At 44.7% G+C, this 16,880-nt stretch overlaps 1 protein-coding gene across 2 annotated transcripts in view; it reads left to right on the forward strand.

The window, feature by feature from the left end:
• Positions 1-9,458: 9,458 nt before the first annotated feature.
• The window catches only part of Rab33b (RAB33B, member RAS oncogene family), a 12,453-nt gene continuing 5,031 nt past the window's right edge, over positions 9,459-16,880 (forward strand). Inside the window, exons 1-2 of one of the 2 annotated variants that reach the window (XM_031376212.1) lie at positions 9,459-9,600; positions 9,747-10,068. In XM_031376212.1, coding sequence (XP_031232072.1) covers positions 9,820-10,068 — 249 coding nt within the window. In that variant the 5' untranslated portion in view covers positions 9,459-9,600; positions 9,747-9,819. The remainder of the gene's footprint in view (positions 9,601-9,746; positions 10,069-16,880) is intronic. The other variant, XM_031376213.1, reaches the window with a different exon arrangement.

The raw sequence follows: 16,880 nt of genomic DNA on the forward strand, positions 1-16,880 counted from the left end.
TTTATTTACATTTCAAATGTTACAACCTTTCCTGGTTTCTCCTCCAAAAGCCCCCATCCCATCCCCTTTCCCCCTGCTCAGCAACCTGCCCACTCCCGCTTCCTAGCCCTGTCATTCCCCTATACAGGGGCATAGAGCCTTCACAGGACCAAGGGCCTCTCCCATTGATGACCAACAAGACATTCCTCTGCTACATATGAGGCTGGAGCCATGGATCACTCCATGTGTACTCTTTAGTTGGTAGTTTAGTCCCTGGGAACTCTGGGGGTACTGGTTAGTTCATATTGCTGTTCCTCCTATATGGCTGCAAACCCCTTCAGCTCCTTGGGTCCTTTCTCTAGCTCCTTCATTGGGGACCCTGTGCTCAGTCTGATGGTTAGCTGAGAGCATCCACCTCTTTTTGTCAGGCACTGGTAGAGCCTCTCAGGAGACAGCTATATCAGGCTCCTGTCAACAAGCACTTGTTGGCATCCTCAATAGTGTCTAAGTTTGGTGACTGTAATGGGATGGATTCTCAGGTAGGGCTGTCTCTGGATGGCTTTTCCTTCAGTCTCTACTCCACACTTTGTCTCTGTAACTTCTCCCATGGGTATTTTGTTCCCCCTTCTAAGAAGGATTGAAGTATCCACACTTTTGTCTTCCTTCTTGAGCTTCATGTGGTCTGTAAATTGTATCTTGGGTATTCCAAGCTTCTGGCCCTGGCCACTTACCAGTGAGTGCATACCTTGTGTGTCCTTTTGTGACTGGGTTACAAAAATATCAGGATGATATTTTCTAGTTCCATCAATTTGCCTAAGAATTTCATGCATTCATTGTTTTTAATAGCTGAGTAGTACTCCATTGTATAAATGTATCAGTGATGCTTGCATCTATGACTCCTGATCTCTTTCCTAGTTTTTCTGTCTCCACGGTTGTGTCTCCCTTTGTAATTTCTTTATTGTTTCTATTTCCATTTTTATATCTTGGATGGTTTTGTTCAGTTCCTTCACCTGTTTGGTTGTGTTTTCCTGTAATTCTTTAAGGTCTTCTACCTGTCTACCTGTGTTCTCTTGTATTTCTTTACAGGAGTTATTTATGTCCTTCTTAAATTCCTCTATCATCATCATGAGATGAGATTTTAAATCTTCTTGCTTTTCTGGTGTGTTGGGGTAACTAGGGTTCGCTGTGGTGGGAGAACTGGGTTCTAATGATCCCAAGTAGTCTTGGTTTCTGTTACTTATGTTCTTGTGCTTGCCTTTTGCCATGTGGTGTTAGCTGGTCTTGCTATCTCTGACTTTGTCTTGTCTCTCCTGCAAGCCTGCGTGTCAGTACTCCTTGGAGACCAGTTTTCTCCAGGAGGAATTTGGGTATGGAGGGCTGTAGTACAGGGTTAGCTTTGGGGTGCAGACAGAGATCAGAAGGATCCTGTCCTCAGCTGATCCTTGGTTCCTGTGTCCTAATGGCTCTGGGAGGGTTCCTTATGGGCCAATAATTTGAAGGGAAATGGTGGTCTTACCTGTGCTCACAGGCGTATAGGCACTCCTGGGAGACTAGCTCTCTCCTGGCAGTATTTGTGTATGTAGCTTTGTGGCACAGGATTGGCTCTGGGTGCACACTCCCATCCCAGGTAACCCCTTGGTTCCTGTGTCCTGAGGGTGGTTCTGAGCAGCGGTGGTGGACCTACCTGCACACACAGGCTTGTCTGCACTCCTGGGAGGCTCACTCCCTCCCAGCACTATTTGGGTGTGGAAGTACCATCTCTAATTTTTTCCATTGTGTTGGCATTGAATGAGCTCATCTTGAAGCGGGTACTTCCTAGGTACTGCCATGCAGACAGAGTATACAGCATTGTTTACCTTCTCAACACCATAGTGAGAGTCATTCACAACCATCAGCTCTAGTCCACAGTTGTGATTCTCTCCATGGAGGAGACAGTTCAGTCCTTGAAATTGTAAACTCAACACTGATCCTGTATTCAAGTCCTAGGAAAACTCTAAACATCTGTTGCCCAGGCCTACTGGGAAACAAAATGATCCACAGTTAGTATTAATCAGTACTGACAGCTGTCTAACCTACCCTGACCTTTTTTTTTTTTAAAGAAATTCTAAGGTATATTCAAAGTTAAAAGGCACAGTCTCAGTCAGGCATGATGGTGCACTTGTTAATCCTAGTAAGGAGGAGGCAGAAGCAGGTGGATTTCGTGAGTTTGAGGATAGTCTACTCTACAGAGTGAGTTGCAGGACAGCCCGGTGTACATAGAGAAACCCTGTCTCTATAAACAACAAAGTATGGAAGCACAGATTGTGACTTCTCTTACACTAAGTAAATGAGCTCAGAATTTTAACTCTTAAGCTTTCTGATTGGTCTATCATCTACAATATTCTGATATTTAAGTCATGTTTACTGTACTGAGACACCAGTAGAGAGCAAAGAAAAAGGCCAACCTGTTAGTTTTATGTCATTGAAACAACTTTAAATTTCCCCTAGACAGCAGTTTTAAATGGACAGGGACAAATACTTGGGCTTTTGTTTTATTTTTTAAATATGTATTTATTATTATACATAAGTACACTGTAGCTGACTTCAGACACACCAGAAGAGGGCGTCAGATCTCATTATGAGTGGTTGTACGCCACCATGTGGTTACTAGGATTTGAACTCAGGACCATCGGAAGAGCAGCTGCTGCTCCTACCCACTGAGCCATATCACCAGCCTCTACTTGGGCTTTTAAACACCAATCTGATACTTCTGAAAACAGCTGAATCTGACTATTTGTTTTCACTACAAGATTGCATTTACTTATAAGTAAATGAATCCCTATTATGAATCTTAGTTGTGCCAGGAACTTTGGCAGTAGAGCATTTGGTAAAGGGATTTCCAGGCTCCAAAGTCATCAAGTAAACCTACCTGCTGAGGGTGTTGAACAAACATTCTGGGTAGGACTCCAAAACCTAACTGGTACCTTTAGTTATTAAAAGGTAGATAATTTTGTCACCCAGCCTCAGTTGTATATGGGATGTTTTCTGCTGGGTAGTGGTTATTAAATAAATAGCAAGATTTAAACTATTCCTTACCTCCCTAGAGTTTATATTATTCCTCACCATGGTATACCTGGAGTTCTCCATTTTTGATCTGCCTTCACAGAAGGTCCAGCATTAGTAAGATTATTTTCTTTGATCCTGTGGCTCAATTGCCAAGTAACAACACAAACTCTAAAGGTTTAGTACCACAGCAGTATAATGGAATTGTCACAGCAGCTTGCAGGTAAGTTAGAATCAGGTTACAGACTGACTCAGATGTCTCAGACACTGTATTAAAACTTTCTAGGTCAAACATTTTGATAAAACTTTTAACCTTTTTTTTTCACTGTAGCCCAATGTAGAGTAGATACCCACTTTAAATGAGATTATTCTTGTTGGTATTGCTATTTTCCGTATTCCTGATCATAGTCTGCTGTGGTTCATTGGTCCAATATTTCAGGAAGTAGTTTATAATTCTTTCTTTGATACCCTACAAATTTTAACTTTTACAAATTATATTTGTATAAAATACAAGAGTGTTCCTGGGCAGTTGTGTTGAATGCTTTTAATTCCAGCACTCTTTGAGTTCAAGGCCACCCTGATCTACAAATGAGCTCAAAGACAACCAGGGATACACAGAGAAACTCTGTCTTGAAAGAAGCAAACAAAACAAAAGAACCCCCCCCCCCAATAACACAATAATGTCTAAATAGGAATGGATAAATTGAACTATGTAAAGTTCTGTAGCTAAAGTGAGTAAATTAGCAAAACTGAATTAGGGATTACCTTCCATGGAGCTGGGGAAACTGGCTTTCTTGGTAAAGTCTTGCCATGTAAGCATGGGCACCTTAGTTCATACCGCTGCACCTACATAAAAACTAGGCTTACTCCTAATCCTTTCAGCATTTAGGAGTCAAGAGATGGGAGGGTCCCTGGGGACTGCTGGCCAGCTTGCCTGATTCAGTGAGAGACCTTGTCTTTTTGTTTTGTTTTGTTTTCCGAGACAGGGTTTCTCTGTGTAGCCATGGCTGCCCTGGAACTCACTCTGTAGACCAGGCTGGCCTCGAACTCAGAAATCCACCTGCCTCTGCCTCCCAAGTGCTAGCATTAAAGGCATTCGCCACCACTGCCCAGCCAAGAAAGACCTTGTCTTAAACACTAAGGCTGGTGAGGCAGTTCCAGGTGAAGGCATCAGACATCAAGTGTGATGACCTGGGACTTACCTGGTGGAGCTCCATTGATATCCATACGTATGTTGGGATGTGGCTGCTCACACACATGCACACAGAAATGTAATTCAAAAAAATAAGATGGGGCTGGAAAGATGGCTCAGTAGTTAAGAGGACCTGAGTCTAGTTCCAGCACTTGGGAGACAGAAGCAGGCCTGCTCTACACAGCAAGTTCCAGAATTGACAAGGATGTAAGAGAAACTTCCTTCCCCCGCCCCCCAAAAAGATTGAGACTGATAGAGGATACCTCACATTGATCTCTGTCATCCATCTGGGTGCACACATGGTACATACAGTAATTGTACATAGATTTAAACCAAAAGGAAAAGTGGAATGTAACCAATACAAAATAGCCCAGAAGGAATCATTTGTACTCAGTTGAAGAAATACATGAAGAAGGCAGATTGTATAGAGGAAAGGTAGTTGAAGCCAGAATATGAAGAGAGGTTTGGTGGAGAGGTTTGGTATAGAATTCAGAGGATGCTCCTGAAAGTCAGTATCCCAACTCCATCTCCCAAGGGTTGGGATTAGCACGCACCACCACACCCAGTTGTATGCATCTGTACAAACTGAACCCAGGGCTTTGCATATGCTATGTAGGCACTCTCCCAACTGAGCTATGTCCCCAGCAGAAAAAGTGTCTTGAGGTTTTTGACTTTTATATTTATTCAACTATAAAATGATAGTTGTAACTAAGTGACTTTTAAAAATAATTAATTCTGGTACTAGAGATCAAATGTGCCTCACAGATGCTAAGCATGTGTTCTACCATTGAATTACTCTTTTAGCTCCAGTATTACTTTTTAATTATACTTATGTTCCTAAAAATGGCTTGTGGAAAAGAGAGCATTCTCCCTGTGTAGCCACCAGAGGGCATCAGTGAACAGTTTAACAGCCATTCCCATTATCCTGTTTTGGAGAAATCTTTTTCACTATATAAATCGACTGTAAAAAAATTAGTCATTCTAAGATGTTATACTAAGAGAATTGTTGACATTTTAAGAGTATTCTGTATTGGGGATCAAATGCAGGGTCTTTTTGGCAAGTGACTTACCACTGAGCTTTTTTTTCTTACATACACATATTTATTTTTTATTTGGCATTATGAGGACATGATAGGTATACTGTTTGTTTGAGAGCAGATCCTGCTACATTCAGCAGGCTGACTTTGAACTTGGGATCTTCCTGCCTTGTCCTTCTGAGGACCTGGGATCATGGCTATGTGCCACCTTACCTGGCTGACAAATGATCAGCTTTGTTGCTTTTGAACTCATGCCTTGTACATGCCAATTATATGTTCTACACTATCTTGAGATTGCTTACAGGAGTTTAAAAAACCTTTGCTATTTTATCTAATTGCTTATCCTGGAATGTTTCCAGAATGCTTAGGTTTCACTGTTTTTGTGTCTGAAGAACATTGCTATCTATAAAATGGTATTCTTTAGAAACTCTGACGTCATCCTGTCAAATTTTGCACCCCAGTTTCCTCCATAAATTCCATTTATTTGGCCATGCCTTTAATTCTAGCACTTAGGAGGCAGAGGCTGGACGACTTCTGTGAGTTCAAGCCAGCCTGGTTTGTATATTGAGTTCCAGGATAGCCAGGTCTACATAAAGATTCTGTCTCAAAATAATTTTTTTCCCATTCACTTGTTTGTGACATGGTCAGGGTCTGGCTGTATATCTGAGGTTGGACTAAAAGTATGTAGCCCATACTGGACTTGAATTTCTGAGCTTCCTCCCTCAGCTTCCCAAACTCTGTTCTTACAGGCACACACCACCACACCAGTAACCATTGTATAGAACTTTTCAAAGAAGATCTGTTTATTTTTATTTTATGTGTGGTATGTATGTCTGTGTGAGGGTGTCAGATCCCCTGGAACTGGAGTTACTGACAGTTTCGAGTTGCCATGTGGTTGCTGGGAATTGAATCTGGAGCCTCTGGAAGAGCAGCCAGTGCTCTTAACCACTGAGCCATCTCTCAACCTCCATTGTATTGAACTTTAATCCCATCTAATCTAGCCTAACTTCTGACTCTCCTCCTAATTTGTTTTGGTTCTTGAAAGTTCTTGTCACCATCGGGCGGTGGTGGTGCACGCCTTTAATCCCAGCACTTGGGAGGTAGAGGCAAGAGGATTTCTGAGTTCGAGGCCAGCCTGGTCTACAAAGTGAGTTCCAGGACAGCCAGAGCTATACAGAGAAACCCTGTCTCGAAAAACCAAAAAAAAAAAAAAAAAAAAAAAGTTCTTGTCACCAAAGACCCTGTATCCTTAACTTTTCTAGACATTTCCTTCATCCGTTAGACATTTCCTTCATCCATTGTTGGAACACACACCTGATCAACATGGCTTGCTCGGATTTACTTAAGATCTACAGCCATGGTTCATGGCTTGAGTCCCTCCTTCAGCACTAGACCCAAGGCAGGTGTCCTGCTCACTTCCTCTTTTCTAACACCCAGTCACTACTGTCCTGGTCACAACCAGAAAGGAATAGGTAACAGGCTGTCTGTCCTGTTGTCTCCATCACCATCCTTGACATCATCCACTGAATTAGCTAACTGGCATCCTGTGGAATTTACTCCTGCCTATTACACTTCTCATCCTGCTGCTTTCTGCCAAGCCTGAAGCTGAAGTATCTGAGATGCTCTTTATAAGACATCCTGTATGGAGAACATCTTTGTGTACTGTATGGATGCATCACCTGTCAGTTAAAAAACCTATAGCCAGTGACTTAGGCAGAAAATAGAAAGTGGGAGAAAGAATTCTGGGAGAAGAGGAGGTGGGGAGATTTGCTAGAAAGATACAATGAGATGGACTCATGGTACCTGAGCACAGGTAACCAGCCACATGGCAGACTATAGGCTAGAATAAGTGGGATATTTTAAATTATATCTAGTCAGAGAAGAACCTAGCTATATGGCCAAAGTATCTGTGGATATATTTTGAGTCTTAGTCTTATTTCTGTAAGGAGTAACCAGAGCCCACAACACCCCTCAGTGCAGCACCAAAATGGTTATAAACAGTACAGTACCTTGTGTTACTTCTTTGTGCTTCAGGTCTCCCATGGAGGCAGAGAGAGCCCAAGGGCCAGGTGTTTTCTGAAAGCACACAGGGTTGCCTTACGGAAGCACTAGGCACTGAAGAGATTCAGAGATTCTATCCAAGCATCCGTGTCCACTCAGTTCCACTCAAGTGAAAGAATGTTCATTGTGTTAAATATAAGCATTTTTCCTTAGTAGAAGAGAAAGAAGGTCTCTGTCTTAGTTACTCTTCTATTGCTATAGTGAAACACCATGACCATGACAACTTATAAAATAAAGCATTTAATTGGGGGCTTGCTTACATTTTCAGAGGGTTAGTCCATGGCCATCATGGCAGCAGGCAGGGTGAACTTACATCATGATTATCCTCCTGCCTCAGCATGTACTATCATATCATACAGTTCTACATTTTGAGTGGAATTTCAATAAGGCCCAAGTCTCAAAAGGAAATGTTCAAAATGTCCAGGATGTAAGCCCAATTACTAAGCATACAAAAGAATGATGAAAATCTCAGTCCCCTTAGGAAAAACGATGCCAACACTGAACAAACACAGATGGTGAAATTATCTCATGAAGCAGTAACCATTTAATGGATGTTAATTCTCATTGGTCACATGTCTGCAAATTCATGCAAAGGGACCAACAGCTTTCTTCCTGGGCTGTTTTTTTTTTCCTAGGGATATTTGTATAGCAATCCTTTTTGTGTGATAAAAGTTATTTTTCTTCTTATTCTAGGGGGAGTCTTGTTTTGTCTCCAGGATGAGAAAAGGCACCATCACTCTTCTGGATGAAGCTGGACAGATCCAGTGGCCATTTATGAAATATCAGTTTCCGACAGAGCATTTCCTGTAATGCTACCACTTACATAGGACAGACACCACCTTGGCCTCATGCCATCACCTGGGGAATGGATCATATACACTGGCCTCTGCCTCTTTGAGAAGGTGCCTTTTCTTTCTCACCTAGGAGTTTCATTGACAGTTCAACTGGCACTGGAACTTGTTGACTTACAAATTTAACATGTCAGGTCCTTCAGAGTTGACTCTAAAACGTCTACATATATATATAACCACTAACATATAGCCCAAGCAGACCTCAAACTCATAGTCTTCCTGTTCCAGCCTTCACAGTGCCGGGATTATATGCATTACACTCAGCTTCAGTAGCACTTTCTTTTCTTTTCTTTCTTTCTCTCTTTCTTTTTCTTTCTTTCTTTCTTTTCTTTTTTTTCTGTTTTTTTGGTTTTTGTTTTTTTTGAGACAGGGTTTCTCTGTGTAGCCTTGACTGTCCTGGAACTCACTCTGTAGACCAGGCTGGCCCCGAACTCAGAAATCTGCCTGCCTCTGCCTCCCAAGTGCTGGGATTAGAGGCGTGTGCCACCACTGCCCGGCCACATTTTTTTTTTTTTTTTGTTAAACCAATGGAAAAATTCAGCTTGGCATAGTGGTCACACCTGTAACATTCAGGAGGCTGAGACAGGACTCCCACAAGTTCACAGCCAGCCTTGGTACACAGTGAGGTTCTAGGCCAGCTTTAGCTACAATATGAAAATCCTGTTGGGGGCTGGATAGGAAAGAAGGGAATAAGGAGATGGCTCAGTGCTCAAAGTGTTTTCAGGGCAAGTAAAAGGTTCTACATCTGGATCCTCAGAACCGAGGGCAATGCTGAGCAGGCATGGAAGAACTCCTGTAATTCTCCTGGAAGATGGAGAAGGAGTCTCCAGAGCAAGTTAGCTACCAAGACTAGCTCTATGGAGTGAGCTCTGGGTTTGACTGAGAGATCCTGCCTCACGGAGATCTCGTTGTCCTGGCACTCTATGTAGATGAAGAGACTCCCAGAGATTTAGGGCCTGTGGGGCTCAAACCAGCGGAAAACAAGTTTTCTCTTTTACAAAACAAACTGAGCTGGGCGTGGTAGTGCACACTTTTCACCATGGCACTGGGGAGGTAGAGGCAGAGGAGTCGCTACGGCTAAGGTCAGGCTCAAGAGCTGAGCAGCCTCTCGCTCTCCTGCCCACGCCGTTCCACCCGGCTCGGCCGAGGCCTGGAGGAAGCGATGAACACAGGCAATGCGCAGAGTCCAGCTTCAAGCCCCTACCCCGGCTGCGATCCGGCAGCCACGACGCCATCGCGCCGCCGCCTCTCGCGAGACAGCCACCAGGGTGCACCTCCTTCCTCTCTCTCCGCCCCCAGGAGCTGCGCCGCTTCCTCCAGAGCTTGGGAACCTTGGACGTGGCGAGGCGGTCGAAGGTTGGAGCGCCGCACATAGAGGTCCCTCGGGCGGACCTTCTGCGCCGCAGTCTAGCCAGGGAGCGCCGACGCTTCTTTCCAGGTACACTGCACCGGCTGGCGGAGGCCTACTGCGCGTGCGCCGGGGCCTTAGCGGGACGCCACACCTGGGTGGGCAGGGGCAGCTCGCGCAGGCGCGCTGCGGTGCCTGCGGGCTGTGGGGAGTGGGGCGTTGTGTCTCACTGGCAGGGAGCGCAGTCGCTGGCGTGGCGTCATTCCCGTGGCTTCTCTGCTCCGGCTCAGCTCGGGGCGGGGCAGGAGGATGGCTTCGGAGATGGAGTCGTCGCTGGAGGTCAGCTTCTCGTCCAGCTGTGCGGTGTCAGGGGCGTCTGGGTGTTTGCCTCCCGCCCGCTCCCGCATCTTCAAGATCATAGTGATCGGCGATTCGAACGTGGGCAAGACGTGCCTGACTTACCGCTTCTGCGCCGGCCGCTTCCCCGACCGCACCGAGGCCACGATCGGGGTAGACTTCCGAGAGCGAGCCGTGGATATTGATGGAGAGCGCATCAAGGTGAGCCGATGGGGCGAGGGACGACGCTGTCTCAGCGGAGTGCTGCCCCTTCTTCTTGGCAGATGTCCGGACCTCATCCTGGGTCTGGGTAGGAGTGTGCGCCCCGTGGCGTGGGAAAATGTGTTTGTAGATATCAAACTTCTGAGGCGGTGTTTCCCCACCTCTAACGTGCATCAGGTTTACAAACAGGGACATCTTGTTTTTCAAAAAAAAAAAAAAGCTTGTTCTGATTTGATAATCTCCCCTTACAACGCACATGCAATGAATCTGTGGAACACACTTTGAGTGTCAAGAGTGTAGGGGGAGGTCACCCCCCAACCTACCCCCAACCCCCATTGCTTGAGTGAGAATGATGGGCTGGGAGTCTTGGGGGTGGGGGATGACCGAAAGAAACTCAGAAATTTTTAAAGCATAGAAAACTCCGTTATAAGTCGGGCATGGGAGCACGCTCCTTAAGTCTCAGCACTGAGTGCTGCAGAGGCAGGCAGATCTCACAGAGACCAGGATCTCTGTGTTTGAAGTCAGCGTGGTCTAATTAGTTCCAGGATAGCCAGGGCTCTGTTACTCGGAGAAACTGTCGTCTCAAACAAACCTCAAACACCCCAGTTTAAAAACAAAACAAACAAACAAACAAACAAACTCCGTTATTTCTAAGAATTCGTTTGAACATTGCACAAGTGCTAAGTATTGTAGAAGTAAAACTTGTTGCCTTTGAGGCGTTTTCTGTAAGATAACCAATTTATCTAAGGGAAGAAAATCTGTTTTCTCACTGAGACATTTATATGTGATGGTTCTTAGGTGGTTTGCCAAAATCATATATCTCTTGTTGCAAAAGCAGACCCTCTCCCAGGTAGCTTCTGAGACTCCGACTCTGTAATCATAGTAGGGAAGTCCAAGGCAGCCAGGTTGGGAGGCCGAAGGGTTGGGTTCCTCGACTGCAGAATAAAGGTCCTTGACATGTCAGGGGCCTCTTGATGCTGTAAACCTTGACACTACTGCAAAACCACTAAGGGTTACTTAATAGTACTCCTTAAAACATGTCAAATGGGGGTGGGGTCGGGGAGCACCCATGCCTTTAACTCTGTATTTGGGAAATAGAGGCAAGTGGATTCTGTGAGTTCAAGGCCAGTCTGGTGTATATAGGACAACTAGGGAGACTACTACAGTGAGACCCTGTCTCAAACAGGCCCTACCCCCCAACACATACACACATGAAACCTGGGGCCACTAACTCCCTTAAGCTTTACATTGTACTAACTCCTACATCAGTCTACTTGGAACAAGTTTGATTTACTCCTCCTACCCTTCTTCCCTCGAGGCACGATGTTTCCAATTCTTTACTCACCCTTCCCTCAAAGAGTTTTACTTTTACCCCTAGTAACAATAAAGGGCAAATCATCTAAGTTAAGAGATCAACCCTTCTCTCTGCCCCTTTGCGTTTATGTGTGTGGATGCATAGGTGTGCATGAGCATGTGCGTATGTGAGTGAGGTAGATCTAGACTCTAGAGGTTGATGTCAGGCGGCTTCCTCAGGCACTCTTCTAGCTCCTCAATGAATCTGGAGTGCACTGATTCCATGAGACTATCTGACTAGGAAGCCCTTCTCCAGGGCTGGGATCGCAGTTGTACAGGTGCTGAGGGTTCAAATTTAGCTTGGCAAGTACTTTCTTGACTGATCATGTCCCTAGCCCTGTAAACATTAATCTTCATCTTCTTCAGGCCACCAGTGTGGGTCATTTGGCTACACTATAGGATAAAGTAAAGAGAGATGTATGGGAATTGCGTGCAGCTCAGCAGCAGGGCGCTTACCAGGATGCACAGGACCCCATGTTTGATTCCTAGCAGAAGCTGAGGAAAGAGAGATTTGTGTACATGGCAATAAGTGCTAGTTGAGTAGAAAGTGAACTTTTCTTTTAAAAGCAAAACTAGGTTAGGTATATGTCTTAGGGTTACTACTGCTCCAACAAAACACCATGACCAGAAAGCAAGTTGGGGAGGAAAGGGTTTATTTATTTGGTTTACATGTCCACATCGCTGTTCATCACTGAAGGAAGTCAGGACAGGAACTCACAGTGGGCAGGAACCTGGAGGCAGGAGCCGATGCAGAGGCCATGGAGGGTTGCTGCTTATATTCTTGCTTCCCCTGGCTTGCTCAGCCTGTTTCCTTATAGAGCCCAGGATTACCAGCACCACTCAAAATAGGCTGGGCCCTCCTCCATCGATCACTAATTGAGAAAATGCCTTAAGCTGGATCTCTTGGAGGCATTTTTCTCAACTCCTCTTTGATGACTCTAGCTTGTGCCAAGTTGGCACAAACCCAGCCAGTATAGTATAGAAGCCTGTGGAAGCAGGAAAGCTTCCGGTGTGTGCATATTTTGGGGTAGGCAGTTATGGGGTAAGTTGCCCAACTAACCCAGGTGCAAGTGTGAGCCAATGAAGCTATGGCTTGAATTTGCTCCCAAATTCAGGTGTTGGGAATATGATTCTCAAGCTCCTAAATAATGAGACTTGGAGGTGGGACATTTGGGAGGTGATTGGGTCCTTCAGACTTAAGGATGGGCTAATCCCTTCATAGATTAATTACACTAATCTGTGGACTGGTTAAGGGATTAGTTCATAGATTAGTGAGTTAATCTCATTTATGGATTAATGGGTTATTGGGAGTGCTTGCCCACCTATAAAGCGATGAACTAAATAAACCCCCGTTCTCTAAGGGATATGGGCTGTTTCTGGCTTTTTGTTTTGTTTTGCTTTTCTAAACATTTTAATTAATTAATTAATTAGAGACCATCTTCCTGTGTAGCCCTGGCTATCCTGGAACCCTCTTTGCACCATGGCTGGCCTCTAACTCACTGAAGTCCACCTGCTTCTGCCTTTAATCCCAGCACTTGGGAGATAAGGGTAGAGGGATCTCTCTCTGAGTTTGAGGCCATCTGATCTTCCTAGTGCAGTGGTTCTCTGCCTGTGGGTTGCAACCCCACTTAGGATTGAGGGACTCTTTCTCAGGAGTCACCTAAGACCATCAGAAAACAGTTATTTATAGTAGAGTGCATAACAGTAGCAAAATTATGGTTAAGAAGTAGCAATGTGCCAGGTGGTAGTGGCACATGCCTTTAATCCCAGCACTTGGGAGGCAGAGGTAGGTGGATTTCTGAGTTGGAGGCCAGCCTGGTCTACAGAGTGAGTTCCAGGACAGCTAGGGCTACACAGAGAAACCCTGTCTCGAAAAACCAAAAAGAAGAAAAAAAAGTAGCAATGAGAATATTTTATGGTTGAGGGTCACCACAACATGAGGAAATGTATTGAAGGGTCACAGCATTAGGAAGGTTTAAAACCACTGACAAAATGAGTTCCAGGACATCCAGGACTATACAGAAACCCTCTCTTGAACAACCAAAAAATTAAAATTAAAAAGAAAAAAAAAAAGAGGAGGAGAAGGTGGTGGTGGTAGTGGTAAGTGGGTATTAGGAGTAGTCCCTTACACCTAGGATCTGATTTTAAGTCAGTCATTGGCTAAGAATAAAGAATGAACTTTCTTTTTTGAAAAAAAAAAAAAAATCTCACATAATGGCTGTGGTTCCAAGGCTAGGTGTGGTGGTGTCCATCTTCAGTCCCACCACTCATGAAGCAGAGGCAGCCAGATCTGAGATTGAGGTCAGCCTGGTCTACATAGCAAGTTCCAGGCCATCCAGGAAACAGTGAGACCCTGTCTCAAACATGGAGACACACACACACGCACATGCACATGCACTCGTGTGCACACACACATACACACATGCACGCACGCGCGCACACACACTTACATGCGTGCTCGTCACCTTGTTCAGTGTGTCTGACAATACCTTACAATCCCGTCTGTGGGGAAGACCGTACCTTGTGGCAGTGGTGTCATTAGGGCTAAACCCTTGCGCCTGTCAGGTAAATGCTCTACCACTTCCACAACCAAGCCACATCTCTGGCACTTAGAAACACTTTGTCTATTATATGTATCTTGGTACCTGCTTGCATGTCTGTGTACCAAGCATATGCAGTACCCACAGAGGCATTAGACTCCTGGAACTGGAGTTACAGATGTTTTTAAGCCAACATGCAGGTGCTAGGTCCTCAAACTCTGGTCCTCTGGAAGAGGGACCAGTGCTCTTAACTTTTGAGCCATCTCTCCAGCCCTATATGCCTTCTTTTTCTTTTTTACAAAAGGGTCTCATGTATCCAAAACTTACTTCAAAGTCTATATACTTAAGGATGACCTTGAACTGTGAGAGAGTGTGTGTGTGTGTGTGTGTGTGTGTGTGTGTGTGTGTGTGCGTGGACACACATACATATACATGTAGTTTATGGGCATTTTTGTGTGAGAGTGTGCACATGCTCATGCACAAGTGTGTAGAACCCCAGTGGTTGGTGTTGTATGTCTCCCTCAATTGCTCTCTACTGCTGTATTTTTTGAGACAGGGCCTCTCTGAAAGAGAACTGATATCCCCAACCCTACCTTGAACTCATGACCCTCCTGTCTTTACCTCCTGGGCGCTAGGGTTACAGGCAAGAACACCTGGTTTATGCAGTGCTGGGGATGGAGTCCAGGGAGTGTATATGCCTAGTGAGCACTGTGGGCTAAGCTCTCTCTCCATCCCAGTGTATATATAAAACTTTGTAAAACCTTTCCTAAGCAGGGTCTGATGGTGCATGCCTTTATTCTCAGCATTCAGGAAGCATAGGTTGGTAGATGTATGTGAGTGATAGGCCTCCTAGTGCTACATAACGTGAGGCTGAGCCAGGAGGATAGCCTCGAGTTGAAGGCTAGCCTGACTCCTTAGTGAGTTGAGAGCCTCTTTGTCTCAAAACAAAACAAAACAAAAGAGCCAGGCATAGCAGCACACCTTTAATCCCAGCAAGCTCAGGTCTGTCTGAAAAGAACTCAGGCTTCGAGCTGGGCAGTTGAGCGGTGTCTCCACGGCCACCATCAGTCTGGTAGCCTTAAAAAGAGTCTTCTTCAATTCCATGGCAGCCAGAGCTCAGCCAGAGCCTGTCTAAATGTACACAGAAAGAAGGAAGCCAGAACTCCACTAAGGCTGCACTGGCTAATTGATTTCTGAGTGCTAGATACATGTAATTGAAAGAGAAAAATCTTGTCCACAGAATGTTGGCAGCTGAATAAAACTTAATTCCTTAAATAAAAATGCACTTGACTTTTGGCTCGGCTTTCCTGGTCTTAATCCCATGCTCCTTCCTGATGTCTAGCTGTCCGCTCTTCTCAGCAGTCATTCTGCCATAGCAGATACTTGAGTATAGCCTGACACTCTGAGATTTAATCCAGACTCTCATTATTGATCAGCTGTCACTGCTTAAACATACCAGAGGCTCATGTTTATAGAGAGAAAGGTGAGATTTTGCCACATTAAAGACAAGATAGTAATTTTAACTAAGGAGAAATAATCAAGATATCGTTTCTCTTTAGATCACATATTTAAAGAGTAATAATTGATAAAAATAGATATTTTATTAAGCACAAAGAATAATAACATAGTGTAAGGAGTAGCAAACTGTGAGAGTCAAGTGCTTTCCTTTTTTAATATTATTTATTTTATTTATATGAGTGCACTGTAGCTGTCTTCAGACACACGCCAGAAGAGTGTGCATCGGATCCCATTACAGATGGTTGTGAGCCACCATGTGTTGCTGGGATTTGAACTCAGGACCTCTGGAAAAGCAGTCAGTGCTCTTAACCTCTGAGCCACCCCTCCTGCCCTCTACTTCTTTTTTTAGTGCAATCTAAGACTCCTTTTTTTTAATTATTTTTCTGTGCTGGGGGTTGACCCCGCAGCTTCCTCATACATGTTGCTCAAGCCAGTGCTCTGACCCCTAAACTCTACCCCAACCCTGTTCTTATGTGGTTGAAGAAAAGAATGAGATTTCATGGTAAAAGAAAATTGCATAAAGTTCACACTCTACCAGGTCATCCCGATGTAATCTTCATCTTTTACTTCCTAAATCCAGCTAGCTTCACACTGCAGTTTCTCCTGTTATTCCCATCATCAAAACCCTAGCTAAGATCCCAGCACTTGGGAGGCAGAGGCAGGTGGATTTCTGAGTTCGAGGCCAGCCTGGTCTACAGAGTGAGTTCCAGGACAGCCATGTCTACACAGAGAAACCCTGTCTTGAAAAAACAAAAAGACAAAACAAAAACAATAGGAACAACAACAACAAAAAAACCCTAGCTAAAATATTTCTTTTAAGCTTCTCTTTGAGGGGATAGAGGTCTAGAAAGCTCAGTGATGGAGTACTTCTCTGGCATGTTCAGGATGATGGGTTTCCTCCTTAGTACTGGGGGAAAATCCAAACCTGCTTTGAACTTTGCTAGCAGCTCAGTTCTCATTTAAAAACAGCGGGACACAAGCCTCCCTTTGTCTGGTGCACACTGCCCTCTCTTCCTTCAGTCATCCTAGAGTTTGGCCAAATCACTGTGGCTAGAAATGTCTCTCCTGTATTTCCCTGCAAGATTGTTATCCAACGTCTCTTTCTTGAGAATCCCACCCATCCTGCTTCCTTCTGTGTGAACACATCCCCCCCCCCCCCCCCAAGCCTCCACCAAGCCATCTGTCTTCCTGTCAGGACAGGATATTGTCTGATAACTAATAGTTCCTGATCCATGCAGTAGTGGGTAGGAGCTCAGGGCCCAAGTGTTCAGTTGTGCAAATAGGTCAGTTGGTAGGTTACCCTGGAAATTCCAAATTCAAATGATTTAAGGAAAAAAAAAAGTCAAGTCGGGCAGTGGTGGCGCACGCTTATAATCCCAGCACTTGGGAGGCAGAGGCCAG

Source organism: Mastomys coucha, unplaced genomic scaffold (assembly GCF_008632895.1).
Source record: "Mastomys coucha isolate ucsf_1 unplaced genomic scaffold, UCSF_Mcou_1 pScaffold16, whole genome shotgun sequence".
In the NCBI taxonomy this organism is placed as follows: Eukaryota; Metazoa; Chordata; class Mammalia; order Rodentia; family Muridae; genus Mastomys; species Mastomys coucha.